General features: G+C 34.4%; 4 protein-coding genes, 1 long non-coding RNA gene and 1 other non-coding gene across 7 annotated transcripts; 2 read left to right on the top strand and 4 right to left on the bottom strand.

Annotated features, from left to right (window-relative positions):
* Positions 1–57: 57 nt before the first annotated feature.
* Positions 58–5,688, bottom strand: rpl7 (ribosomal protein L7). The gene is made up of 7 exons (XM_052617407.1): positions 5,626–5,688; positions 4,959–5,061; positions 4,686–4,852; positions 4,328–4,465; positions 611–720; positions 300–517; positions 58–112 (listed from the first exon to the last, which is right to left on the bottom strand). Exons 1-6 carry the CDS (start codon positions 5,637–5,639, stop codon positions 309–311), a joined length of 741 nt encoding a protein of 246 aa, XP_052473367.1. The 5' UTR covers positions 5,640–5,688; the 3' UTR covers positions 58–112; positions 300–308.
* LOC127940179 (small nucleolar SNORD12/SNORD106) lies at positions 4,530–4,620 on the bottom strand. Its single transcript, XR_008148949.1, has one exon. It is a non-coding gene; the product is annotated as a small nucleolar SNORD12/SNORD106 (small nucleolar RNA).
* Positions 5,689–5,739: 51 nt separating the features above from the next.
* LOC128029772 (uncharacterized) lies at positions 5,740–8,955 on the top strand. 2 transcript variants are annotated; one of them, XR_008187630.1, is made up of 4 exons: positions 5,740–6,411; positions 7,067–7,251; positions 7,350–7,486; positions 7,567–8,955. It is a non-coding gene; the product is annotated as an uncharacterized LOC128029772 (long non-coding RNA). The 2 variants fall into 2 exon arrangements; XR_008187624.1 differs by having other exon boundaries at positions 5,742–6,411; positions 7,350–7,481.
* A 1,800-nt stretch (positions 8,956–10,755) lies between these two features.
* Positions 10,756–13,737, bottom strand: LOC128029724 (ubiquitin-conjugating enzyme E2 W-like). Its single transcript, XM_052617409.1, has 6 exons — positions 13,588–13,737; positions 12,951–13,042; positions 12,166–12,268; positions 11,931–12,086; positions 11,770–11,845; positions 10,756–11,641 (listed from the first exon to the last, which is right to left on the bottom strand). The coding sequence occupies exons 1-6, from the start codon at positions 13,600–13,602 to the stop codon at positions 11,628–11,630; spliced, it is 456 nt and encodes a 151-aa protein (XP_052473369.1). The 5' UTR covers positions 13,603–13,737; the 3' UTR covers positions 10,756–11,627.
* A 3,611-nt stretch (positions 13,738–17,348) lies between these two features.
* elocb (elongin C paralog b) lies at positions 17,349–19,204 on the bottom strand. Its single transcript, XM_052617411.1, has 4 exons — positions 19,066–19,204; positions 18,660–18,688; positions 18,360–18,503; positions 17,349–18,046 (listed from the first exon to the last, which is right to left on the bottom strand). The coding sequence occupies exons 2-4, from the start codon at positions 18,661–18,663 to the stop codon at positions 17,856–17,858; spliced, it is 339 nt and encodes a 112-aa protein (XP_052473371.1). The 5' UTR covers positions 18,664–18,688; positions 19,066–19,204; the 3' UTR covers positions 17,349–17,855.
* A 173-nt stretch (positions 19,205–19,377) lies between these two features.
* Positions 19,378–21,431, top strand: tmem70 (transmembrane protein 70). Its single transcript, XM_052617408.1, has 3 exons — positions 19,378–19,625; positions 20,506–20,602; positions 20,805–21,431. Exons 1-3 carry the CDS (start codon positions 19,440–19,442, stop codon positions 21,248–21,250), a joined length of 729 nt encoding a protein of 242 aa, XP_052473368.1. The 5' UTR covers positions 19,378–19,439; the 3' UTR covers positions 21,251–21,431.
* Positions 21,432–27,669: the final 6,238 nt, after the last annotated feature.

The following is a 27,669-nucleotide window of genomic DNA, read 5'->3' on the forward strand; positions in this document are numbered from 1 at the left end:
CATAATATTAGCATCACACACACAGTAGAAGCCAAGAAATAAATCTCAAAACCAGTGTTTGTGTAAATGATTTTATTTTCTCACGGCACATTAGCAGAAATGTTCCAAAAACCTGTAGAGACAAAAAAAAGAGTTTTAGATTAAAAGTTTGAATTGAGAAGAGCAGTTAGTCAATAAGCACATTTTCTCTTCAATCTACTAATAACCTGAATCTCACACACATTTCCAATGTGGTCTGCAAGAACAAGTTGAATGCAAATAAATAAATAAATATCAAACTTAGGAGGTCAGGTGGTCACCTTATGGTCTTAGTTCATTCTCCTGATGAGTCTGTTGATCTGGTCCTCCCTGTTTCCTGCATCTCCTCCCTCAACAAAGTGGGTGGTCTTCTTGTTCATGCCACCACGAGGGGAGGACAATTTGAATGGCCAGAGGAAGTTGTTTGCACACTTGAAGTTCTTTCCAACAGTGTAGATCTCATGGATGAGATCCTCAACGCAGATGATTCCGTAACGACCTGGAGAGATGTAAATCATGTAACTGACTCCTAATAAATGCTACCACTGTAATACCTAGTGTTCAATCCGAGTGTGCACTGGCTTGTCCTTACCAAGGGCCCTCTCGATGAGGACGTTGTCTGTCAGAGGAATGCGCTGCTTCCTGATCTTGCCAAATCCACGCTTGTAGATGAGCTCACGCACAGATTTAAGGTTGGGGTAGCTGAAAACAAAAGCAACACTGTGCTTTAGTAAGCATACCAAGTACATTTTAATGAATGTTTAAGTGCCAAGGTGCCATGCCACACATTAAATTTCACATTTGACAAAGAACGTTTTGCTCAAAAATGAATGTCTTTCTCCCAAATGATTCTTCCATTGAACACAAAAGGGGAGATACTGAGGTAACAGACACTTTTCATAAAACAGAAGTAAATGGGGAATGACAAAGAACCAAATACTGACTTTCATATGCACTATATTAGTATTCTGAAGCTACACTAAAGATCTGTGCAAGAAACAAAATGTATTCAACTTATGACACCTTTGATAGGTCACTTTTGATTTGATGTCAAAGCCAACCATTCAAGTCACTGATGTAATGAAAAAAAAAATTCAAAGAATGTATAGCCCAACAACCAGTTCACATTCACTTCAATGACACAAAAGAGCATCCAGTACATTCAACTTTTTCCATTCAATTAAAATAAAGTGGCTTATGTTGGTTTGAAATAGGTCTGTCAAAATGGCTGAAAAACTAAATTGAAATTTTGTGCTTAAATGTTATAAAATTTAAAATGCATAATTTCAGTTAGGGTAAAGAAAAGCTTTTGGCTTTTCTCCTGAGTCTACAAGAGGGCGCAACTAGCATAAGATTTCATTAACGAAGATGAAAAATGAAGGACATTTTTTTCCCTGTGACTAGTTAAACTAACATCTAATAAAAACTATGACTAAATGTATGCTGCCTCTCCATTAACAAGACAGGACTATAATGTTTTGTGAGGACTATTGGACATTCAAAATAAATCCTATAGGATACTGTCTTGTCCTTAAAAATGTGCGTCCCTGTCAATGGATTGCAATCGGATAGGGGCCATTCACATATCTAGTCACAGTATGGAAGCCGCAGTGGATGGATAGACTACCAACTAGAACTAGTGATCTGAAACAATGTCCTAGGGATGAGGTGACCAGACGTCCTGTTTTTCCCTGGAGTCACAATTAGTTGAAAATTAACTTAAGTTCGTGCAGGTGTAATCGCGCTGATAGAAGTGATCACTCTCGCGCCACTTCTTCAGTTCTCATATACAGCACGAGATCAATTCTCAGTGCTCTAATACACACATAGCAGTCCAAATGTCTTTTAGTGAAGAATATCTCATGTAAATAGTTACGGATTCAGTGAAGGTGAACCGTTGGGTGAAAACTGAATGCGTGTCGGCATTGCTTGCATGCCTTCCATCTTAAAGGGACAGCATTCCTAATTCAGTACCTATCTGTGTCATTATTGTTAACCAACAGAAGATATTAAAGGGTTAGTTCACCCAAATGTAAAAATTATGTCATTAATAACAACGACTCGTGTCGTTCCAAACCTGTAAGACTTTTCATTTTCAGAACACAGTTTAAGATATTTTAGATTTATTCCTAGAGCTGTCCCTCCATTGAAAATGTACGGTATACTGTCCATGTCCAGAAAGGCAAGAAAATCATCTTCAAAGTAGGAGTGCTCTGATCACAACCGGCCGATCGTTAATGCGAATCTCGTCAGTAAAGCTGGTTCTCTAATCAGCGGTAAATTCCCTAAGGTGCGTGATTTCACAGAGCAGCTGTTACTACACAGAGCCATTGTTAAGTGAGAAGATGCGCAAATAAACGCTGAAAATGAACATGGATTTGCACAGCTTCTCAGTTAACAATGGCTTTGTGTAGTAACAGCTGCTCAATGTGAAATCACGCACCTGATGGAATTTACGGCTGATTACAGAACCGGCTTTACTGACGAGATGCGCATAACGGTCTGCCGATCGTGATCGGAGCACCCCTACTTCAAAGTAGTCCATGTGACATCAGAGGGTCAGTTAGAATTTTTTTGAAGCATCGAAAATACATTTTAGTACAAAAATAGCAAAAACGACAACTTTATTCAGCATTGTCTTCTCTTCCGTGTCTGTTGTGAGAGAGTTCAAAACACTGCAGTTTAGTGATATCCGGTTCACGAACGAATCACTCGATGTAACCGGATCTTTTTGAACTAGTTCACCAAATTGAACTGAATTGTTTGAAACTGTTAGCATATCCAATACGCATTAATCCACAAATTACTTAAGCTGTTAACTTTTTTTATGTGGCTGACACTCACTCTGAGTTAAAACAAACCAATATTCCAGAGTAAATCATTTACTCAAACAGTAAACTGACTGAACTGATGTGAAGAGAACTGAAGATGAACACCCGAGCCAGATAACGAACAAAAGATGGACTCGTTCTCGAGTCAAGAACCGTTTCTCTCAGACGCATCCGATTCAAGAGCAGAGGAGCTGATGATACTGCGCATGTGTGATTCAGCGTGAAGCAGACTGATTCTTTTGGTGATAGATTCTGAACTGTCTGAAAGAACCAGTACGTGGAAAAGAACCGAACTTCCCAGCACTACTGGTGATCCGAAAACCGATGCAACCGGTTCATGACTCAAGAACGAGTCCATCTTTCGTTCATTATCTGGCTCAGCTCGGTGTTCATCTTCAGTTCTCTCTTCACAGCAGTTCAGTCAGTGTACTGTTTGAGTCAATGAATTACTCTGGGATATTGGTTTGTTTTAACTCAGAGGGAGATGGACTACTTTGAATATGTTTTTATTACCTTTCTGGACATGGACATTATACCGTACATACGTTTTCAGTGGAGGGACAGAAAGCTCTCGGACTAAATCTAAAATATCTTAAACTGTGTTTCGAAGATGAACGGAGGTCTTACGGATTCGGAACGACATGAGGGCGAGTCATTAATGACAATTTTAATATTTGGGTGAACTATCCCTTTAAATATTTTAAGTAAACCTAATGTATCTGATTTTTTATTTATTTGTATTTTTCGTATTTGTGTTATTCTGCTTTTTTTATAATTATAAATTAAATGAACTATAATTTTTATGAGTTGCTCCCTTTTCACTACTGTTAAATGGATAATTTAACTAAAAGTTGACAAAAACTTTTTTTTTGTCATCGACAAACTATACAAACCAATATGAATAAAATGTGACCAAGACCAAATCAAGAATTCCTGTCAAAATTAACACTGGTTTGGAGTAACAAGTACATGAGAAACTTTAATTTGAGCAAAGTATACTCTACCAATTAAATGGGGTTAGGCAAGACTTTCTCAAAATAAGACCACTCTCAAAGGTCTTAACCTAAACTGCATTTAATCCAATTTGCATTACAACCAATTCAAATTTCACATTACTACTGTATAAAATATATATAAAATGTATTTTCTTCCAGTGATAATGCTGAACTTTCAGCACTTACTCTTCTTGATTGTCACATGATCCTAAATATTTAATTTTTATTGAGCTGATTTGATGTTCAAGAAACATGTATTGTTGAAAAATGGCGCTACTTAACATTTGTGAAAAAGTTAACAGCATCTATTGAAAACCGTAAACTTTAGTAAGTTTTATGCATTTTTGTTGAATAACCATTCATTTCTTAAAATTAATTCTGACCCCAAACTTTCAAATGGTATTGCACCTTGAACTGTAAGACAGCTGTAAATACTCCATAGACATTCACAATATTTAAATTACCAAAAACATCTTTACTTACCCCCAGGCAATGTAGGGCTCTGCAATTCGGAGCATGTTGATGGAGGCCTTGTTCAGTTTAACAAAGACACCGTTGAAGATCTGGCGGAGACGGAGCAGCTGAAGCACCTTGCGGACTTTAGGGCTGACACCATTGATACTGAGGACACACAAGGTATTTCATCAACAACTTTCACAACTGAGTTTCATTACCATTAATACTTGATGGTGGTTTCAGAGGATTTGGCTTATTTTCAAGAGGAATCACCATGGTCGATAAGACGGGGAAAAAAGAGCAACATCATTAACCACATCTGGTGACATCTGCCTGTACAGCATGGCAGATAAACAAAAACAGCATTTGAAAGTGGAACATTTACCCTCTGATCCTGACAACAAAAGCCAGTTTGGGCTCAGCTGGCACGTAGTAGTTGCCGACCTTGCGAGCCATTCTGCTCATGCGGATTTCACGCCTGTACATCTCCCGGTATTCCTTGTGGTAAGCTTCAGCTCTCTTGAAGATGAGCTTCCTGGTGACTTTGTGGGCCTGTGGGCATGAGAAGAGACACATGCTCAATTCTGGCTCTACATTTTTCAACATCATCTTGACCTCTCTTTAGAAAACGACAAAGAAACAAGTCTGAAACACCAACCTTTTTGTCAGCTGCTGCCTTCTTCAGACGCACAGCCTTGATGGCAGCAAAGCGCTGTCGCCTCTTCAAGAGGCTTTCGGGGACTGAGGGAACCTTCTTCTTTCTGATGAGAAACCAAAATTATGCACATTTCATTTTCTTGGTATCCAGGTTGGGCCTGCAGACCAGGCTGCGACATGCCACATTAAAAAAGCAATCCACGTTTAAACTACACAACAATTACATATATATTATGTATAATATATAATTTCGTAGACTTGACAGTTAGGTTACTACTTTTATTATAAGGACAGTAATAGCGTGTAGCATAGAATCATGTCTTTGCCTTCAGCTAGCAGTCAGCTAATGACAATAAGTAAATGTTGGTTCGAATAAAAATATTTTACAACCAATTACTATATTTTGGTATTTAAGTGTAAAAATATTAATTCGGACACGTTTTACTGTTACACGAACTGCTTATGCACACGTTGCTGAACCGATTCAGCCCAAACGGACTACACGACGTTCACAACAAAGTTATTGGTTCATCATTCCCCGCTGCTCCCAATTTTCCCACCATAATACTTAAATATACACATATTGCCCACTTAGACTCCAAACAATATCGTATGAGCGATAATTGAACCGATGGAAAAGGATTAAAATAGCACGGTTTACAACTTACGTTTCACCCGCCATTACCCCACCAGTAAAAGAGGCTTGTACGCATGCGCAGTGGCGTCTTATAAGGGAGGTCCTTCAGACTTCCGGTTAAGTTAGGTCTCTAGATCTGTTGCCTGTATTTTAAGAATAATAGTGTAATTATTTAATTTTTTGAGAGACTTTCAGGTTGCGCTGATAGTTAATTCCCAAAATGCATTGTGTTGAGAGGTAAACTGTCTGGAAACAGTGCTTTAGATATGACGCACAGGCTGTGTGTGCTCTGCATACCAGGCGGACACAAACACGCGTGGAAAGTTATGAAGTCAAAATGAGTTTGATCAAAGAGCTGGAGAGTGACAGAAATACACTGTTATAGGCAGAATTCAGTCTGGCGTGAAAGCCGAGGGATCCAGGATTTATTTAAGCCTCAACGGGATATTTCTGTGCAGCACATTTGCGGTTTGATTTCTTTCTTTGCATTTGTTTAGTTTGGCGAGTGGAAACACAGAGGCGCGTATATCATGAATATCGTAACTGAATTATTCGTGGTCACTTTTAAAATAATATGGTCGTTTTTACTGGCCGGTGCTAAATGGTTCATTCCTCCGCGGGAAAAGTGTGTGGAGGGTCAAGTGTGTGTGATTACCGGGGGTTGGACGCGGTCTCGGGCGACTCTTGGCGCTGGAGTTTGCCCGGAGACGAGCGAGCCTCGTGCTGTGGGAAATCAACCGACAGAAGAACGAAGAGACCGCGGAGATGGTGCGAGAAATCTACCGAGAAATCAAACCTTCCTCTGGGGAGTTTAATGGTAAACGATCCTTTCATCCAAATTGTAGTCTTTCACAAGATTGTTTTTTGGAAAACTACAATAAAGTCCCAAATAGTTTGTTCATTGTTATGCTGCAAAACACTTAGTTACTAAAATGCAACAGTTCGTTGTTAATGTTAGCTCGTGTCCATTAATAACGATACTTTTGATTTCAGTGATGTATTTTTTTAAATGGTCACATTAATTGTAAGAAAGATGGATGCTTTAGAAGTATTTTTGGTTCCTGTCAACTAATAGTTAGTTAATGTTAACAAATGAAACCTTATTGTAAAGTGTTAAAAATATTATGTTTTTTTTTTTTGAACCCGTTTTTTCTTAATCCCAGGTTTTCCCAGGAAAGTAAACACGTGCTTTACTCCTAGATAATCCAAGTTAAAAGTTTAAGGACTGTGAAAGTATGCGTTTTATTAACGACAACCGATGGGAATTTATAGAGTTTTTCAATGTTGGTCAGTTAAGACCCAATAAATAGAAAGTTAATCATTTTGTAAGTTTTATTTTTAGTTGGCAATTCTGTGTCGAGTACATCATCAACCCTTTTCAGACCCTGGGAATAAATGGGTTAAGAGATTTTAAATGGGTAAAATTGTGCAATACCCTATTTTTACATAATCTAGCTTTTTTCTTTTTACAGGCTCTTTGGATAGTGTTCAAGAGTTGTCTCTGTTTCAGCCAAAAGTGTACACGTATGTTTGTGACATAGTAAACCCATGAGTCTTTGAGCCATGAACTGAAAGCAGCTGATAAGGATGGAGTAAAGATGACGCTTTTCTGTCCTTTTTTAGTTCACACTGGCATGTTCAAAGGCTGCAAAATTAGGTTTGTGGTTTTTACAGCGTCGTTCATTTAATTCTGATGGCAAGATGTTCTTATTTTGAAGAATTGTTCTCTTTCAATCTTTAATCTCTTTTAAACAGGAAAGAAATGGCTCTGTTGTTTCCACCACTAAAGCCAGAGTACTGTGTAAAACAGGCCATGACAGCCATACTAAAAGACCAACCAATGATCTGCACACCACGAGTCATGTACATGGTCACTTTCATGAAAGCGTTAAGTAAATAAGTCAAGTACTTAAATATTCTTGTTTAATTTAATGTCTATTTATAACGGCCCTCAATCTCTCTTATTTTGCAGTGTTTTGCCATTTGATGTCATTGTTTGCATATACAGATTTATCAGTGCTGATAAATGCATGTACCCATTTTTGGCTCAACAGAAGGAGTCCACAAACAACAATTAATCAAAGACTGGAATCTAACTGGTTCTGACTGAGCAATGCTGCAAAAATATTTTGCTGTCAACTTTGACGTTGCAATAATTACAAAATGTAGAACACTATGTAGCGATTGTCTTTAATTGTAAGATGTCGTGTGTTACATTAGTGATCATATGATGTGACCTCAAGTTTTCCTTTCTCTTTGGAGTGTTACAAGCTGTTCATGAATAGATAAAATCACTAAAGGTTTGCAAAGACTAAAGTCTCAAACCCAAAGAGATATTCTTTATAAAATTTAAGACTCTTCCACGCCCCACTAAAACGGTTCATTCAAACATGCCCCCACGTCTACGTCACTGTGTGGGAAGATTTGCATTACACCGCCCAAATGTTCATGCAAAGAAAGATGGCGTAACATTAATTTCACTGTAGTACTGTTGCTGCCGCCGCAGCTTGCATCTTGTGGAGATGCATTTCGTGGTGAAAGTGAAACTACTTTGTTTGGCCTTCCAAAAGAGGACACAACTAGAAATCATTGTTTAGGCTGAATTTACAACACTGTTCCTGAACAGTTTAAACCAAATATTCAGATATGTGCAACACATTTTACAGAGACGATGACCATTTCCTGAGAGAGTAGCCTACAATGCCAGTGTTCTGACATCCCCACTGGATGCTACGAAAGTCTCGTTTCTAGTGGGTGACACACGGCATCACAGGTTGGTAAGGTGTAACATTTCCGCCACACACTTGAGGCATTCAGCCAATCACAACACACTAGATAGCTGGCCAATCAGAGCACACCTTGCTTTTCAGAATGATGAGCTTTGTAAAAATCGACGTGTTTCAGAAAGATGTGGCATAGAGGAGCAACATTAATATATAGTATGAGCAAAGTTTTTTTTTTTTTTTTTACACCTTAAAACTCAAAAACACATTTAATTATACCAAATATGTGTTATTAATGGTAATAATGTTTTTAATAATTAATAATTAATGTAATAATTATTATTTTATTTTTTTTGTAATTTCATATGATCACTTTAAGGCCTTTCTCCTGTTTGTATGCATTCACATTTTATTTGTCATGTATTGTTGCTTTCCTCTCAATATTCTAAGACTTTGTCACTTGTCAGGATTTTTCCTCCTAAAAACACCATGAAATGCACTATGTAATGGAATTATTTCTTCTTGTTGCTTTTGTTGTCTTGATCTGTTGATAATTTGGACAACAACAATGATTAAAGTAAAAGATTAGCAGAAAAGTGCAAAAGTGCTTTTTGGTAAATAAATGGTCTTCAAATTAACCATGTACAGTTTCCTTCTTCTCTAAAGTTAAGTGGTGAAAAGGTGATTTGGTTTCTGTATATATATATATATATATATATATATATATATATATATATATATATATATATATATATATTCTACTTATACTTTCAAATATATACATTTAATTGTTATGTAAGGACATGAGATGTCTATTAAATGTATCTGAAAATATATAACTGAAAATGAATGAAAAGTTCTTTTGAGAATTATTGTTTTAAATGTGCATATGCTGAAAAAAATAAATGTAATGGAGAGAAAATTGCTGAAATAAGAGAATTAATTGAACTGAAATAATGCTGATTCAAATGTATGTTTGTTAATTACAATAGTAAGTTTTTAATTTAATTTATTGTACAGGTTCATCTCAGTAAATTAGAATGTCGTGAAAAATTAATTTTCATCATTCATTTCAGTAAATTCTTTAATTTCTGTACAGTATGTTAATTTACTGTACATGCACTTAATACTTGTGAGGGGCTCCTTTTGCTTTACTTCCTCAATTCGGCGTGGCATGGAGGTGATCAGTTTGTGGCACTGCTGAGGTGGTATGGAATCCCAAGTTTCTTTGATAGTGTCCTTCAGCTCTTCTGCATTTTTTGGTCTCTTGTTTCTCATTTTCCTCTTTTTCTTTATGGGTTTCTTGCTCTCATCCGAAAAGAGGAGGACTATGTTAACACATCTATATAAAAATCCCATTCCTTTTTTAATGATATGACCAAAAATTATTAGTTTCAAAATAGATAGTTCTCTGAAAAAAAAAAAAACCCACCATACATTAAGACATTAAGTTATATACACCTCCAAGTCCATAAAAAAGTAAGAATCATTATTGTTGCCTAGTTAAACTCTGCCGATCACTAGTAACAAGTAATTTATTCTTAATTCTGTACAATTTAAATAATAATAGGAAATAATCTTTAGTCTTCCCAGTTACTCATTCAGGCACTATTTTACGGGCCTGCATTTCTCATTTAAAGCAATATAATATAGAAATATGCATAGTAAAATGTGTTAAAACTATACTATTATGCTCTTACCATTTAATCATTTAAACTTAATACTAATTCCTTAATAAAGTTAACGCATTAAATGTTCTGATAGCATTTTTACAAATAGTATCATTGTTCTAACAGAACTTGACATAGTATCAAGACTTACGTTACTGTTCAATGTTTTTTTATTATTATTATTATTAATCCATTAAATTGGTAAAAAGTGACTGATCATACACTGTTACTTTCTATTCATGGCTTTCACAAAAAATTAAATAAAAAGTCAAGCAGCATGGCATAATTATAAATGTTAACATTAATTATAAATGTTAATATTAATAATAAATGTTGCCTGAGCACCAAATAAGTATATTATAATGATTTCTGAAGCGTCATGTGACACTGGAGTAACGTGCTGAAAATTCAACTTTGCATCACAGGAATAAATTGATATATTTAAATGTATTAAAACTTTTAATACATCATCTTTCCACAATATTACTGTTTTTACTGTATTTTTGACCAAATAATTACAGTCTTGCGTTAAAATAAATAAATAATCCAACTCTGAACTTTTGAACAGCAGCTTAGGAGTTTGCTGCTATGCCTGCAACAAACTCAATGTGAATGTAACGTGTCTGTTTACGTTACTGTGCTTCCCTCTAGTGGACATCAATGCTGACGTTTGTGTTTTTGTACCATTTTGAGAATAAGTTCATCACTCAATATTTGAAGTCACACAATATACATTTCTAAAGTAGTCTAATTGAAATACATGACAGCTTTTCAAAATATATTACTTTAATAAAGAACATTTTTTTAAATAAAGTTTTAACAAACAATGAAGACAGGCTTCACTATTTCTAAAGTTAACAGCATGGAAAAGTAACCTTTCCCAGGACAGTAGGATAAATCATAAAATCAAACAAGACAATTTTAATATACCTAGATAGAGCTTCTCATAAAAGATAAAGTGATTATGCTTAAAGCTATCTCGTTTTAACTACACAAAATGGGGGTCTATCTATAAAACCAGTGCTTGAATCCTAACCCATAAAGCATCTGTGTATTCCAAATTACCTTTAAGATCATGTCACATGATCAACACCCTGCATTAAATCTGTACATATCCGTAAATATTACATTCATCAGAATAGTAGCCTATTATACACCACACCCAGCTACAATATTCAACTTAAAATGGCCTGTTTTAAAATAAACTATGCTTTTAAAATTTGTTCGATTTTGACAGTGCATAACCAAGCAAGGCAACGATAGACATCGGTCTCTGGTTTTGATGAGTGATCCATCACAGTAGCTGGGTTTCTGATTTGCACTGACTTTCCTTTTATTCCAAACTCACACTGAAGTTATTATTGCACAGTCGGTGCAAAACAATACAACGTAAATCAAACATAACAAAATATTAAAAAAAAAAAGAGCTCCACATCTTGCTTCTAACAAAATAGAACTGCTGGGTGGGTTACATTCCTGCAGTTTTTATGCACTTTTTCCAGTCAGCAGAAGTGTACGCCCAATCCACACATTAATCACCATCCCAGGGTCTGCTGGTTCAGTCTTAACCCAAAAGACTGTATCGTAAAGTACTTGATGTACTTGGAAAAGTCTGTTTATATATCAAAATTGTGAGGATACTAGCATGTATCGTCTGAAAAACAAAACAAGACATGGATTTAGCATACAGATAGAGCAAAGCAAACAAAGTAATTGAACTTTGACACTAAAATATCTCGCATGAAAACTGGTTCTATAGAAGATAACTGGAGATACACTCACCGTGATACCACCACTTAGTTTTCTTTGGATTCTTATTACATGTCTTTACATAAAAGGAGTTATCTGGAGGCCGTTGCTGAAAAGCAAACCGTTCATTAGACAACTGTTATTAATGAATTATTAACCTTTCCCGGTTTGGTCAATTAAAAGGTTAAATGTACCTTTTCTTTGCAGCTTGACAGCATGCTAATAATGCTTAAACAAACAGACTGCACAGACAGGGCTGGTGACCAGTCCTCAGTTAAAATAGATAAACAGATGTGACCGTTGCTGTAGACGTGCGGATGGATGGGGATGTTCTCTCCAGTGAACATTACCTAGAAACAATAGCAACAAACAATCAGCTTTGACAGACGGACAAACACACCGACATATTATAAGAGATTCACAGTTTACCTGAGGTGAATCAAAAGGATATCGACTACTGAATTTGAAGAGGAGCTGAAACTTCTCTCCTTCATAGAGAGTCCCTGGAGCACCTTCCATATCTATTAACCACCTGGACAAACACAAAGGATTCGTGCTGTGACTCAAATAAAAATAAATTAACCCATTTAGTACAAAAACTTGAATATTTTAAAGGAGTTATTTTACCCAGAAATTATAATTCATCATTTACTCACCCCCATGCTGTTCCAAACCCATGAGACTAAATAAAATTAATGCTATTTTAATAAAACCTGGAAAATTTCTGTCCCTCCACTGAAAGTCTATTCTACCAAGATTTTGATGATTCAAAAAGATTATAAAAAGATACATGTGATGCACACGTTTAAGCATTTGTTTACCATTAATGTGTTCTGTGTGAGTCAATCAATATTTATATGTGAATAAAAGCGATCATTTCTTTTCAGAAGATTTGGATCGGTTTAGCTACATGGATGGAAATCTCTCAGATTTTATTTAAAAATATCTTCATTTTCAATGAAGAATTAAATATTTATGAGTTTTGCAATGACATAAGGGTGAGTAAATGAAAGTGGAGGAAGATAAACCTGGTCTTGAAAGGGCGGGGTTTAAGATGATTATATTTTTGGAAAAGTATGCATACTTCATCTCTTCTGTCATTTTCACTGGAAGATCCAGCTGACATATTGATTAAACATTATGAGGTAAGGATGCAGGTTGTCAAAATATGACCCAGCCTCAACTGCTCGAGCTTTACACATCTCAGGACTTACTCCGTGATTGTGTTCTGCACACTTCTCTCATTCAGAGTCATTCCAGGAGGTGGATCACTTTGCAATGCCAACAATTCCTTTTGTAATCGCCTCTGGAAAGTGAAAATAGCTTGATTTAAGAAATAACTCAGTAGAAACAAGACAAGCCCTCATTCTAAAGCACTAATCTACCATTTTAATACAACGTGTATGCTTTTAAACACTCCACTTTAATAAAATCCTAGTGTCCGAAAAGTACTGAAAATGCAACTAGCAAGCAGACAGCTAAAAACGAGCTAGTCAAACGAGTTGCACTGCTATAGAAGCTAGCGATTAAGCACAATTATAATTATTTACAGCTCTGGTAGAACTATGCTACATTATTCTCGTTTCACATCCCTTTAAGGATCGTCTTCCATCGCCACAACAGTAACGTTATGTGATGTGACAGCACAGAGTTTGTCGGGTTGTCAAGCTGACTGAGCGTTAGCTTACAAAGTAAACAAACGTGCGTACAAATGACAGCTTACTGTTCTGGGTTCAAATCAGTACTGACAGGGACACTGGACGAAACCCTGTACGTGTTACAGCTATTTGTGAAAAGTAGTTTATACTCTTATTTGACCATAGTTGCTAGAGTATGTAGGAAGATACTCACCTGCATAGACGCCATGATGGAAAGCCCCTGAGAGGCGATTGGCCGAGTGACGTCTGATCAGGTTTTTTCACGGAACCGCAGTGCAACAACAATGTTTAGCGGGAGGTACTACAGGTGAACAAGCTGAAATCCTCTTATCGAAGCCAAAACAGTCTTAAGATCCTCCTTTTTACGGAAGGAAATGCGAAACTGTATTGTAACGTTATGTACAAAACCGAAGTAGGGAGATTGCGCTACACTTTTTACTCCCGTAAATATTGCTCATGGTGGGTTTATTTTTAAAAAGTAAATTTCATGTAGGTTTAGGGACATGCACAGACATTTTAAGGGGCTCACGTGAAAAAAGGCCACTTCTCATATATGCCAAAAAAGTTAGAAAAAAGAAAAATGTAAAAATGCCCATAAAAAGTAATAAACGTAGGACTATTGCAAAAGATTAACTTCTATCACTGCTGTGAACTGATCAACACACAAAATATGAAGAATATTAAAAATCTTAGGAGTCAGCTGTCCACGGTAGTCTTTAAGGTACGAGCACAATAACACAATCAGCAAAATATGGTCTAATTATCGTTATCCCAGAAAATACTGAGATTTTTATCTCGATATAATATAGCCTATTTATTACATTATCTTTTCAGTCAAATTCTTAAACTGAATCTGTCAATTAGAATAATAAGTCATTTGGTCTGTTACAGAGCAAATTTAATCAGTATTGACAAACATAATATGCAATGTAGAAAAAACACAGAAGCTGCATTAGAAGTGGCATTTAGATGCATTTAGACACTGTTTAATGCAGGACATGAATGCACTTGACCTGCAGTTACAAATGCATTAATACTGTTTTGATATTTTAAACATAAAACGTTGAATACTGATATTTGAAATTATTATTATTATTATTATTATTATTATTATTATTATTATTATTATTATTATTATTATTTTAAAGAAGAAAGGTACTTTAAATTCGAAATTAAAACTGCCAGTAGGTGGCAGCAAATCATTGTTAATAAGTGAATCATTGCGACTGAACCGAATCATTTAAATGTTTGACTAATTCAGGAACAAAACAGCGTCATGTTGCTCAGAGATGCAAATTGGAATACAGTGCGAAGCATAAATGAGTAAACCCACTCTAAAACTTAACAAATTCAGCAATTACTCTCTACTTAGAAGAAATGTTAGGGTTATTTGGAGATGTAATGTTCCAACAAGCCTGCTTGATCAATAACCAAAGAAAAATGCCAAAATTATCCAGTAAAATAAGATTTTCTTATCAAAGAAAAAAAAAGTATAGGTTTAAGGCTATTTTTTCTATCAACAGGTAAGTATTTTGAGCCAAAACTTAAAATAATAAATAAAATAAAAACAAAAATTAATTTTCTGACAATAAAAAGTGTTATATTGCCAACTGAATCAATCTAGACTTAATGCTGGCAGCAGTGGAACTTGGGAGAGAACTGCTAGGTGACATATTTCTTAGCATAAACGAGGACAATGGTACAAGAGGAATACCAAATTAAACTGTGAAATCTTAGCAGAAGTAGCACTGACATTCAAAAACAATGGACTTGTGACAAGGCTCCTGAAATAAACAGGTCTTCACTTTAAATTTTTCATTTAGTGATGAGTGAATTTTTGCTAGAAAGAGTCAGCATTAGCTATGAAAAGAGTGACACTTTATCTCAAAGAGTATGACACAGCCTGCAGAAGTGACATGTGATGTAATATAAAAACTTGTATGAAAGATGCTACCCTCCCCTCATTCCCTGCATTATTTGGCATTTTTTCAGCATGACAATGAAGATATGAATTCTTCAAATTTCACTCAGTCTTAACACGCTTAAGCAGCTGTGGGGGATTCTGTAAAAACGAGCTGAACAAAACTCCACCATTAAAGACCAGAGCATTTAAAGAGGTCGTCCAGGAGTTAAACAGAACAGATGTGCAAATTTGTCATGAACTTGTACACTCAGTGCCAAGAAGAATTAGAGCAGTTTTCCTTTAGTTCTGGAGGACATATTAAGTACTAGAATATTACACATTTTTTTAATGAATTAAATCGCAGGTGTACTCGTTTCTACAATCCTTTATTTAAACAAAATTGAGCATATAGTTTGTTGTTTTTATTAAGTATATGTTTAATATGTTTCAAGTTTGCCATCTTTCTATGAATTATATTACTGACCATTAAAAATCTTTTTTTTTTTTTTTTTTTTTTTTTACATTTGTTTATTGATTTTCCAGTGACATAACAAAACCAAAAGGTAACAAATAGGGTGTCAAAACAGTGTCAAGTACAACTGATAAGAAAAAAATTAAATAAACAAATGAAAATAAAATAAAAATAAAATCAGAATGATAGTAATAGTTTAAATTGTATAATTGTCTTTTTATAAAAAAAGAACAAATAAACGGAACAAAACAAAAACACAAAATGGTCACCCACCGCTAAATAAAAGCCCAATAAAACATCACAGCATTCTACAAATTCACACAAGAAAAAAAACTCACAATTAGTAGACAATCAGGGTGACTACTCTGGAATATCCATAACATCTTTTATATCTATTGAGAGGGGCAGTACTCAGTTATGCTGTGCACTGTTGGCGAAATAGAGCAAAAGAGTCAATATTGTGTTTAAATGTAAGTGTCTTAATATTTAATTCTTGTTTATTGAACTGCTGTATAAAATCAAATTTGTATTCATGCTGCTTTTTGATGGAAAAAACACCAGTCTTCACGTGATACTGATAAACTATATGAAATCATATATAAATATAATTCTGCCCCCATATCTTGAGTTTGTGATCATTCTAAATGCATTTTAAGAAACTGAATCATGCAATAAAAGAACGCACACTGGTCTAAATTACTAGACTTCCTAATGCCTTACATGGTAGCTCTCATGAGTCATGGATGTTAGCAAGACAAATTAACTATTTTGCCTTTTGGATAATTAGCTGTAAATTCGAGGCACAGGTAGCTTCCCAGGGAGGGAGGCTGGCCTTCACTTCTGCAGCTGTCTGTGATGTGCAGCTGATCTGTGTGCTACACTGCGTCTACACTACCTGTAACTAATAAAAATAAAATAAAAATCACAGTGAAGCCTGCTAATTAACACTTTCAGCTAAACGTGAACAGCAGCAAGACAAAAACATAAAAGGAAACCTAAAAGTGTATCACACCATTGTAGTGAATAACAAATGATGTATTTAAAATATGTAATGTTTTTATGCAATATTTTATAAATGTAAATGTTTTATATATCAATAAATTGTATATTGATTCCTCATTTAAATCTGCAGGATATTCCTTTAACATCATTGTAAACCTAGTTAGAATTATTCCTTGTCATTGACTTTCAAAAATGCAAAAAAAGATTCAATTTAAACTGTTGATTTGGGGTCTTCTTATTAGAATTTTATTAAAGTGATAGCTCCCACCAAAATTAAAATTTTGGCATCATATATTGACAAGTTGTTGCAAATCTGTTGTATTTTTTCTCGTACATTTAAATTTTAAAGAATGTAACCAAATAATTAATGGCCCTATTGACTTTTATAGCATGGAAAAACAAGTGGTTACCCACATTTTTCAAAATATGTTATTTTGTGTTCCATAGAAGAAATCAATTCATACAGGTCTGGAACAACTTGAGTGAGTAAATGACAGAATTTTAATTTTGGGTGAACTGTCCAAGGGTTACCTGCACATATGAACTCCATAAAGCAGAAAGAAATGAACAAAATATCTTCAAGAACAACTGATTTTATTCATTAGACAATGGATAGATGACTACTGTGGACAATTACAAGACTTATGTCTGATGGATCCATTTGCAGAAAAGGCAAAACTCTATTTCAACTGATTCTTGAACTTGTTAACACAAACATGATAAAATTACACGACTGTCTGGTTTACCATAGTCATTAAAATATGGGAGCATCGCTTCAGCCATCTTTATTTTGCAACACAGAAATTATCAAGTTAATATTGTGTCAAAGCTTAAAACAATACAAGCTAAAATAAAAATAACTTAGATATTCACTAATTGTAAAAAAAAAAAAAAAAAAAAAAAAAAAGTTTATTTTAGTAGTTTATTTTAAATATATAACAAAAACTGTTATACTTCTAATTCAGCACATCATATCTCTGTTTGCAAACCTAAAAGTATTAAACCAATAAAATAAACCAGTAATACTTTGCTTTTCATATTTATTCTGCATCCAGACGTGCATGAGCTTTTTATTTATTTATTTTTAACAATCTAGGAAGTTTGCAGCCATCAGAAGCTCCAGAGCTATTTCTGGGGCAATAGGAAATTCTGGGATTTCTGTTGAGCTATTAGTATAGCGGACTTTATATGTAAAATACATGCAGACTTTAGAAAGAACGTGAGATGGGATCTCTCGAAAGTTGACCTCGTTTGTTTCATTCTCAGCAAACTGGCCTGAAAACAGACAAAGCAATGTTACTTTCATGTTTATTGTTAATCAAGATAAACACAAATGAGGAAAATAAAAACAAAAAACATAACACCAAATAAAAAAATGCAGCACTAATAATTTAAACCCCCTCTCTCTCTCTCTCTCTCTCTCTCTCTCTCTCTCTCTCTCTCTCTATATATATATATATATATATATTAGAGTTTAAATTATTAGTGCTTATGTTATTGTAATTATTAGTACATATGCATTTTAAAATGACAATCCATTAAGTAATTCATTCTTTTTATTTATATATTTTTTTTAACAAATGCTCACCTGGACCACTAAGCATAGCTTTGATTGTTCCAGATGTAAGAGCATGTTCTCTCTTCACAATAAACTCATGACCATCAGAGGAGATCAATTTCACGTACATGGCATCTGGCCCTTCACAGCCACCATAGGTTTTTTCTTCTCCATCTAAAATGTATTAATTCGATTGTACCTGTATTACATACCTTAATCTAAGAAATGTACTTTACGATTACCATATGCGGGTTTATTCTCCTGATAACACAGACTAGGTGCAGAATAAGTAGTTAATTCATATGTTTACAAAAACATAAAATGTCTTACCCATTCTTACTGCCTTCCCTTTTCAGTCTCTGAAATATTAAGGAAGAATTAAAAAGTTTAAATGAACAGAAATTAACCCTACAATATAAATGCAGCAGTGTTAGTAACAGTAACAGTTGGTTCTTGGCCAAGAACCAACTGTCTATGTAATATACTTTATAATTAAAAATAAAAAAATAAATAAATATTGACATTTGGCACAAGAATAAAACAGCTGCTCCACTATCATGAGTCCTGTGGGGGTCTGGGCCATGCATGCAGTACAATAAATCATTCCTTCCCTGTTAACTTAGCTGAAGCACAGCTTACTCATCGCATTTCCCCACAAATATTACAGTAATTTACACAGCACTCGGACGAATCGAGATTAAATAGTCATAATTTAATAAACGATACAAGTGCTCACCTCACTAAGATCGAGCAGGACAGGGAAGTTTATCCAGTTTTCTCTCCGACCAGCTTCTGGGAACCGCTTCTTCTGTTGTCACTGCCGACAACAGGAAACAATTGTCGGGCAAAGACTCAATGCACTTCCGTTATAGATATTACAAACTAAGAGACCCCTCAATATGTTTTAATAATTAATAACACATCAGAATTTTATGTTTTCGGTTGAAGTGTATTTAAAGTATGTAGTTTGTAAGATATATACTTCTTTACACCTGTTATGTTTTTGTGCAGTCCATAATCAAATGGTCTTCATGTGAGCTCGCAGACCCAATCGCTTCCGGTGGTGATCGGCTTGCTGTCTAAGGAAGTGGGAAAACGCCACATGATAAAATGTATCAGATTGGGATTTTACAAGGGTTTTGGCGTCTGTCAAAAAATCAGCAACAGATCATCAGAAATCTCCGAGTCGCTGTTCGCCCGATATTACACAGCGACACTCAGGCTGTGCTTTTAACAAGGCAGGATCATTTGCTGCATGAGATCCGAAGGTCGTTTTTAAAAGCCCACGCAAAAAAGGTAACTTACCTAGTAGAAGAATAACAAAAATGCCATGACTGGACAAATAAGACCGGTTATTATTATTTTAATGTTTTCATCATTTGAATGAGCAGAAAAGAGTCAGATCCGCAGATCCGGTCCAAAAACTCAAGAAACATTTATTATTTTATTCAATTTTACTTTATTTATTTGAGCTATTTCTAATATACAATAATAATAAAATACAAAATTAATAATAAGTGAAATTGCCCTGTGCTGCAGAAACCTATAAAAATAAAATGTAATAATATATCAAATGTAAATGCAAAATGTAAATATATCTAAAAATATATTAAGATCCACATGATCTAATTAGGTGCTATTTCAAACATGATTATGACATTATATAGTGCTCGAAAAGCTTAAGTTACAGCTTTTAAAATGCACTTTATAATTCAAAATACATTAATTTTATTAATGTAATGTTTCTTTCAGCATTCATTTTATAAAAAACAACATAAAGCAATCAAAACATTTGAATATAAAATCTGAAAGAAAAAAAAAACATGCAAGTGTTCAAACACCACCCACACACAAAAACATCCACACTTAACTGAGAATTATAAAAAAAAAACATAAAGCAATCAAAAAATTTGAATATAAAATCTGAAAGAAAAAAAAAACATGCAAGTGTTCAAACACCATCCACACACAAAAACATCCACACTTAACTGAGAATTATAAAAAAAAAAACATAAAGCAATCAAAAAATTTGAATATAAAATCTGAAAGAAAAAAAAAACATGCAAGTGTCTAAAAAAAGAAAAACCTCCCCCAAAAACATCTATACTTAATTGAGAAGTGTTTTTGTATCTCAGTGTTCAGAAGTACTACTCTTAATATATTTGTATCTCCACAGGTCCAGTATTGTGCTGTTAGATGGTATAAACCCTTACCAGTCCAGTCTGAAGATGGAGAATTGATCTACACAGGCAACTTGGGAAAAGCTGTCCTTGGTAAATTACCTGACTTATAGAACATGCAGCATTTATGCCTGTAAAACACCACATAAACTACCAAACAGATACAATTATCAAAGGCTGCATTTAATTATTGAATTATTATTTTTACTACATTAGACTTCTAATAATATAAAAATAATCTAATAACTAAATAACTAAAACAATCTAATGAGTTAAATCTGCTCTTTTGTTGTAGGTGTGAAGTTTTTCTCCTACTCCAGCAGCATGTTTAGTCTCTGTGTGATGCCATATGTCCTCCTGAAAACAGGCATTGGTGTAAACAGCTTGGCACTGCAAGTGGCATTTTGTGGCTTTATAGGTTTCTTCACATTTCTGACTCCTGTTCTCCTCCACTTGATCACCAAAGGTTATGTAGTACGCCTGTACCACAACAAGGAGACGGACACGTACACGGCCATCACTTACAGCGCCCTTCTAGTGGAGAAACGGACTGTGTTCCATCAGCGTGATGTTATTATCCCTGATGTCAGTCGGATGTTCACCAGCTTTTATGCCAAGAAACGCTCAATGCTGGTCAACCCAATGCTTTTTCCTCTACCCCACGACTACAACCACCTCATGGGTTATGACCGGCCCTTTTCTTTTGACATAGATGACCTGAACAAACCAGATAAAAGTTAACTTGTTCAAGCTAAGTCTGTCCAATGTTGGTGGGCAACCAAGTAGTCCACTAGGAATTTATTTTCATCGTTTCAATGGACCGTTGTAATGTATCATATATTGACAGTCTGGTATGTCATCCAGTATAGTTGTGGTGCAGAAACTTGTACAAGAGTGTAAATAAATAAAAAGTCATATTAAACATTTGCACTCCCTGTCTGAATTCCCAGACTTCTAACCTCTAACTTCTATTTTCTTGTACTTCCTTATTCTCACACTCTTTTCATAAACGAACAACCAGTGACCTTTCTATCTAAAGGGGTTGTTAAGTGCACGGCATTACTGTGCCACTTTATGATAATTTCAGATTAGTAATAACACCTGTTAGCCTACAAGTTTTATTCACAAAAATATTACAGCCATGTTTTTGTACACTTCAGTCTTTCTTTTTTATATTGGAGCATTGCCTTGTGTGTCTTCTGCCTTTGTGGAGAGAAGATTATTCTGCTCATCAGAGCATAGTAGCATTTGGTCCAGTTATGAAGGTGAGTTGAATAACATTTTGTTAATCTGCTGTTATACATCTCTAATTGCTAAATTATTCTTTTACAAAGCCTATATTAGTATTTGACATTTTCATCTGACTCGATAGTTTAAATCATTATCAGCAAAAAAAGATGTGCTCACAGATGTTCACATAGAGAAACGTTTATTACAAGACTATTACTTATAACTAATTTGACTAATAATTGGTTATTTAGATTGTCACAAAGGCTGTCTCCTTGGAATACAGAGCCCCTAAATGGAAATGCTAAAGCACTGAAATATAGTTTTTCCTGCGCGAATGTTTTGAATGTGAATGCCAAGTTTCTCGGGGAAATGCTAAAGTTTTGTGAGAGAATGAAAAACGTTGAAATATTATTTCCTTTACAGTATATCTCATTTTCCAGCTTACCATGTCCTTTTTGAATCTTTGAAGCTACATGTGTGTAGTAAGTTTTGCACAAGATTGCTTGAAGGTATTTTTACTCTTTCCATAATACACTTTGCTCTCTCTCTAATCAGGGCCATTGTATTACTTGTCAGCGACTCTTTCCCCCTGCATCTCTCAAGAAGTGTCCCGATACGTTATGACTTATACAGTTATCCCAAGTAAGTTGATGTAAATCGAATAGGCCAAATCCTATGTAATTCATATACATTATCAGGGTTCCCACTCTTTTTCAGTTATAATTTTCCAGGACTTCAGATACTTTTCTAAGACATATTTTTATTTAATTATGAGAATGAAAGACAAGGATCACACCCTAAAGTAATATATTCCTTTCTCCAGAGGTCTTTAAAAGTCCTACAGTTTATGGCCATGGCATAACTATAATAAAGCTCTTAATAATACAGTCCAAACAAATGATTTTCAGAACCAATTTAAGTACGATAGCAAAAATGTTTAAACTATTTAACTATTTGAACACAAAAATAAAATTAATTAGTTCATTATTAACGGTAATCATAATACCAAAGAAAATAATACATTAGCAGGTATCCTTCGAATATAATAAATTATAATAATAAAAAAAAAAAGTGAAGTAAAAAGTTTCATTTTTCATGTGTTTATGGTCCACGCAACTTGGAATGCTCGTGTTTACCTCAAAGGGAACTCTGTTTTGAGTACACACAGCCATATATTTCTTGTGAGGATGTCAAAATCTGTTACATCATTAAAGGAGGTACTACATGAATAGGTTTACTGCACTTTATCTTTTGCTGTGATGTGGTTGTGGATATTGATAGTGCTTCCTTGTTTCAGAATGAAACCTGTCTATTTTATTTTACAAGAAAAGGACTTTTCGCTGCTCTGGTGAGATGTCTGTACCCATTTTATTATAAACAAGATTTTATAAATCGTTCCTGTAGCTTTACTAATATAGCATGGCAATGCAATGGCCATGTGCTTGTTTCCCTGTAAAAGAATAAATAAACAAATGCAGTGTTGCTTTGGATGCAAGCACGTGACACATGTGAACAAATTGTATTTAGTTTTTCTTCGCAGGGGGAATTTCAGATTTACTTGGATGTGAACATTGTTGATGATGCTGAAAGAATGCTGAAGTTACGTTTCAACATCACTATTCAAATAAAAAGTACTGGTAGAAAGAATGGAATTTTTCACCAGTTGGAAGGGATGTAGGAAAAGAAAAACCCAGCAAAGGACTTGAGCTTCACTATTCACTGCATAATATTTATTATAATAATTATATCAATAAAAAAAAAATTATATTTGTATTTTATTTATAATTATTATTAATATAACAATCTAAAAATATAACAATCTAATTTGTTATTATGATTATTATTCCTTTTTAAAGATATTATTTATTTGATTCATTTAGTGCTCACAATCACACATGTTGGATTTCATGCTCTTATTTACTACAAAGATCAGCTGTGGTTGGATCATGTGCAGCCAGATGTTCCCTGTGAAGATTTTAATATATGTGACATCATCAAAGGAGGTACTACATATTAGACTGTTTTACTACATTAAAACATAGTGGTTCAGCTGTGTATTAATTTGTCTCATGAGACCACATTCTTTTTTTATTTTAGAAACACTTCATGAAACAAGTCCAATGTATGTGAGAAAATATTATGGCCCTAAGGTGAGCAAATCTATAAAAGATAGAAATATATAGAAAAATTCTGTCACAACACTTTATATATATACATAGATAAACACACACACACACACACACACACACACACACACACACATGTGTGATCCTTTGAAGCTCTGAAATTAATTTTATTTTGTTTTCCTTTGCATGGAGATTAACAGATTTATATAGATGTGAACATCGTCAGTGATGCTGAACGAAAGCTGACATTACATTTCAATATCACTATGAAAATTAAAAGTACTGATCGTAAGAACAATATTTTTCAACAGCTGGGAGAGCAATTGGACAAGAAAAGCCTATTTTTAATTAGTAACAAAGTAAAGGCAAGGATGCATTAAAGCATTTAAAATGTAACAAAGAGTTATATTTCATATTGCATGAGCCCCCTATATGATCAATGATTTATATAGGGGGATGATGTCACACCCTCAGGATTTGAGTGAGCCAATTAGGAATGGTACCTTTTGGACAGAAGTTTTACAACTGTTTGTTCCTATATGGAGATTTTTCTATGAATTAATTAGAGAAGAGTCCCTTTTTATGTGCATTATATGTCTGTTTTTGAGAGACTTGAGTTAAGAGTGGCTTAGCCTAATTATTGGGCATCGTAAAATAATAAATAAATAAATATTGATTAATAAAAGTCACTTGGCAGCACTGACAAGAAGTTTATGAGCTTCTGAATGTTACTCTTTGCACAGCGCAATCTCAGATCTATGTGTGCGAGATGATTGGCACATTGGTTAACCAGAAAAATAAAAAATGGCACGTCATACCTAAAAAGGGTTGTCCAAGAGATACCTGAAAGAGATATAAGGATTTTTGCAAAAACGCTTATAACTTTTGAAAACATTGTTCAAAATAGTTTTTCTCTGTCTTTATGTTCCTTGGTTTATGCTAATTCTCACGTTATTTGTCTGGATGCCGTATTAAAGTAAATCAAAACCTTTTTTTTTTCTACTCCTCCTACAAATTTTGTCAAATTTTGACTGAACAGATTTTAGATATTTGCTTCCATTCCAAAGAAATACCTCAACAAAGTTGAGCATTGCTGCATTTTTTTAACTTATGCTAGTTAGCTTAGCATGCAAATTGGTTAGCATGCTAATTATCTGACATTCTTTCTAATGTGGCTCTTCAGCTATTAGGTTATGAGGTTAGCTATTAGGTTAACTGTAAGCTACATTAAAGTTAAGTTGGTTTAGCATGCTAAGTTAGTCAGCATTTTAAGTAAAGCGTTTATGTGCTCATTCTCACACTGAAAGTTCTGTTGAAGGAGTGGTGCACTCTGTTAAGCCATTTGCTGAGACCATTTCAGATTGTGGGTTCGAATCCTGTGTGGCACATAACATGCAGTGCTTTTATACAAAAATGTAAGAGTGTTTTGTGGTTTTGAGATGCACACTGTAGAGCTTTTGACTATTAAGTGTGATGTGCTTTGATGAGTGTGCTGTGATTGTTATGCTTTCTGTATTTATTATTACTAATTACATTTTAAAATTATTATTTATTTGACTTATTATTTGACATTTTTATGTTCACAATCACAAGTCTGGGAGTTCATGCTCTTATTTACAACAAATTTACATCAGCTGTGGTTGGATCATGTGCTGCCAGATTTGAAAATATACGACATCATCAAAGGAGGTTCTACATATTAGGCTGGTTTATTACATTAAAACATAATAGTTCAGCTGTGTATTAATGAGACCATATTCTTGTTTACATTCTTGTCTACAGTCTTCATAAAACAATTCTAATTTACAGTTTTTTTCAACTGCTTACACACATTTTCCAAAGTTTTCTTCTTTTTTTCAAAACTTAACACACAAATTCAAGAATTGCACACACAAGATGCAAAATGCCTCACATCTCTTTCAAAATGAAACACCACAGTCAAAATATCACAAACATATTTCAAAAGCAAACATTTGTCTTACGTTGTAAACACAACGTTTTTACGTTTTTTTTACGTTGTAAAAACATTTTTGATTATGTCAAATACACACTGTTATTCAAAACCTAAAGCTCTTCTTTTAAAATCTCATATGTACATGATTGAATGTAATGGGGAGAGAGCTGTTGAATATATGAAGTAAAAACAAAAGCAAAATTTAAACCAAACTTTATTTATTTTTTTTATTTTGTTTTGCTCTTTGTGGTTGTAAATGTAGTATTAGTGTACACAGTTTGAAACGAAAAAAAAAAAAATACATCAAAAATATGTAGTGTTGTAGCATGTAGTGTAAACCAAACATAATGTGTGTGCTTGCATGTGGAGATGGTTGGGTGTATCTAGACTCCATCTCTCCTCCGGGCTGGGTCCGGCCAACATACGCCATCCACGTCACATGCTATATTCTCTCTTGATACCTTACCAAACTGTGACCAATGCAATGCACTGTAGTAAATGAATGCAAGGGTACTACAGTAAAATATATTTTTTATAGTACAGGTCTATTGTTTGTTTTGGTAAAAAAAAAACATTATGTGTACATTAGAACATGTGTACATTACATTAGATTGTTACATACCGGTTCTCATTTCTAAAGGTTCGAATTATACCCGCCACAGTAAATCTACTCAAATTAGGGTGGCCTCTCTCATTGTTAAACCATGGTTTATCACATGATCGACTAATAGCCCTAATCTCATTCGAGACCACTCTTCTTGTTCCTTGTCCTCCTCCATTTCTGACTCGTCCTCTTCCTCCCCTTGCTCCCCTTCCAACTCCTCTTAGTCGAACTCGTCCTCTGGCTCTCCCTCCAACTCCTCTTACTCTGCCTGCATTGTTTGCATCCTTTGTCCAAAACCTATTACTTGACCTTTGGCCTATTTACAGGCCACTACTAAAGTTATGATTGGTTGTTGTTAAGTACAGCAACATGTTTTTTGCACATGTGAGGAGTTAGTGTGAGGCACTGATGAATTAGTGTGGGATTTTGATTGGTTTTGTTTATAAAAGGAAATCACGAAACTTCCTGTCAGATTTTTGTGTGTTGCATGGAAAATTGTATCTGTTTTGCAAACAGAGTTTAACGAAATTGAAAACTGAGCAAAAGGCCAAAAATTTGTGTATGGTTTTGCAGATTTAGTGTGTGATTCTGGTGTTTGAGTGTCAGGTTTTAGAAATTATGTGACAAGTAATCATTTTGTGTGTAAGCAGTTGAAAAAAACTGTAAGTTAGAAAATGTTATGTCCTTGAGGTGAGTGATTAACAGTAATGCCTTATTTTTCCAATATAAATAACTCCTGAGTTCCAATAGGAAATCTCACATTTAAGAAATGTATAAAAAATCTATAATAATGTCACAACATCTTCTCCCACTCCAAAATCAAGATAGGCTTTAAAAACCAACTTTATCCTTTTTTTTTTTTTTTTCTAGGGTGAATATCAGGTTTATATGAATCTGAAATTTGTTGATGACAGAAACAATATGTTTCAGTATAACTAAACTAGTGTAAATGTTCGATGTTATGATTACAATTTTTTGAGAGGTGGGAGGTATATAGGAAAAGCTTCACATGGTATGATATTTTTTCTTTTCTTTTTTTTTTTTCTCGTGATTTCACCTCATGACTAAACTTTTTTTTTTCTTAAGAGTTCCCTGTACACATAACCACTGGCACTTCAAAAACAACAACAACAACAAACGGTAGTGTTTATAACAATGCAGTGCATTGTCAGAAGCAAGACTTTTTAAATACAAGCTTTTCAACTTGTGCATAACTATTCCGAGAGAGAGAGAGAGAAAGGTTGCC

Source organism: Carassius gibelio, chromosome A2 (assembly GCF_023724105.1).
Source record: "Carassius gibelio isolate Cgi1373 ecotype wild population from Czech Republic chromosome A2, carGib1.2-hapl.c, whole genome shotgun sequence".
NCBI classification, from domain to species: Eukaryota; Metazoa; Chordata; class Actinopteri; order Cypriniformes; family Cyprinidae; genus Carassius; species Carassius gibelio.

Excerpts from the sequence above, each read along its gene's own strand:
- tmem70 (XM_052617408.1), top strand. The coding sequence starts at position 19,440 with ATGTATCAGATTGGGATTTTACAAGGGTTTTGGCGTCTGTCAAAAAAT. Across the intron at positions 19,626-20,505 it reads TAAAAGCCCACGCAAAAAAG|GTCCAGTATTGTGCTGTTAG; the intron begins GTAACTTACCTA and ends GTATCTCCACAG. Across the intron at positions 20,603-20,804 it reads CTTGGGAAAAGCTGTCCTTG|GTGTGAAGTTTTTCTCCTAC; the intron begins GTAAATTACCTG and ends CTTTTGTTGTAG.
- elocb (XM_052617411.1), bottom strand. Across the intron at positions 18,047-18,359 it reads AGCTATGCTTAGTGGTCCAG|GCCAGTTTGCTGAGAATGAA; the intron begins GTGAGCATTTGT and ends GTCTGTTTTCAG.
- LOC128029724 (XM_052617409.1), bottom strand. Across the intron at positions 12,269-12,950 it reads GTGCAGAACACAATCACGGA|GTGGTTAATAGATATGGAAG; the intron begins GTAAGTCCTGAG and ends GTGTTTGTCCAG. Across the intron at positions 11,846-11,930 it reads TGTCAAGCTGCAAAGAAAAG|CAACGGCCTCCAGATAACTC; the intron begins GTACATTTAACC and ends TTTGCTTTTCAG.
- rpl7 (XM_052617407.1), bottom strand. Across the intron at positions 4,853-4,958 it reads AGGCAGCAGCTGACAAAAAG|GCCCACAAAGTCACCAGGAA; the intron begins GTTGGTGTTTCA and ends TCATGCCCACAG. Across the intron at positions 721-4,327 it reads GAGCCCTACATTGCCTGGGG|CTACCCCAACCTTAAATCTG; the intron begins GTAAGTAAAGAT and ends TTTTGTTTTCAG.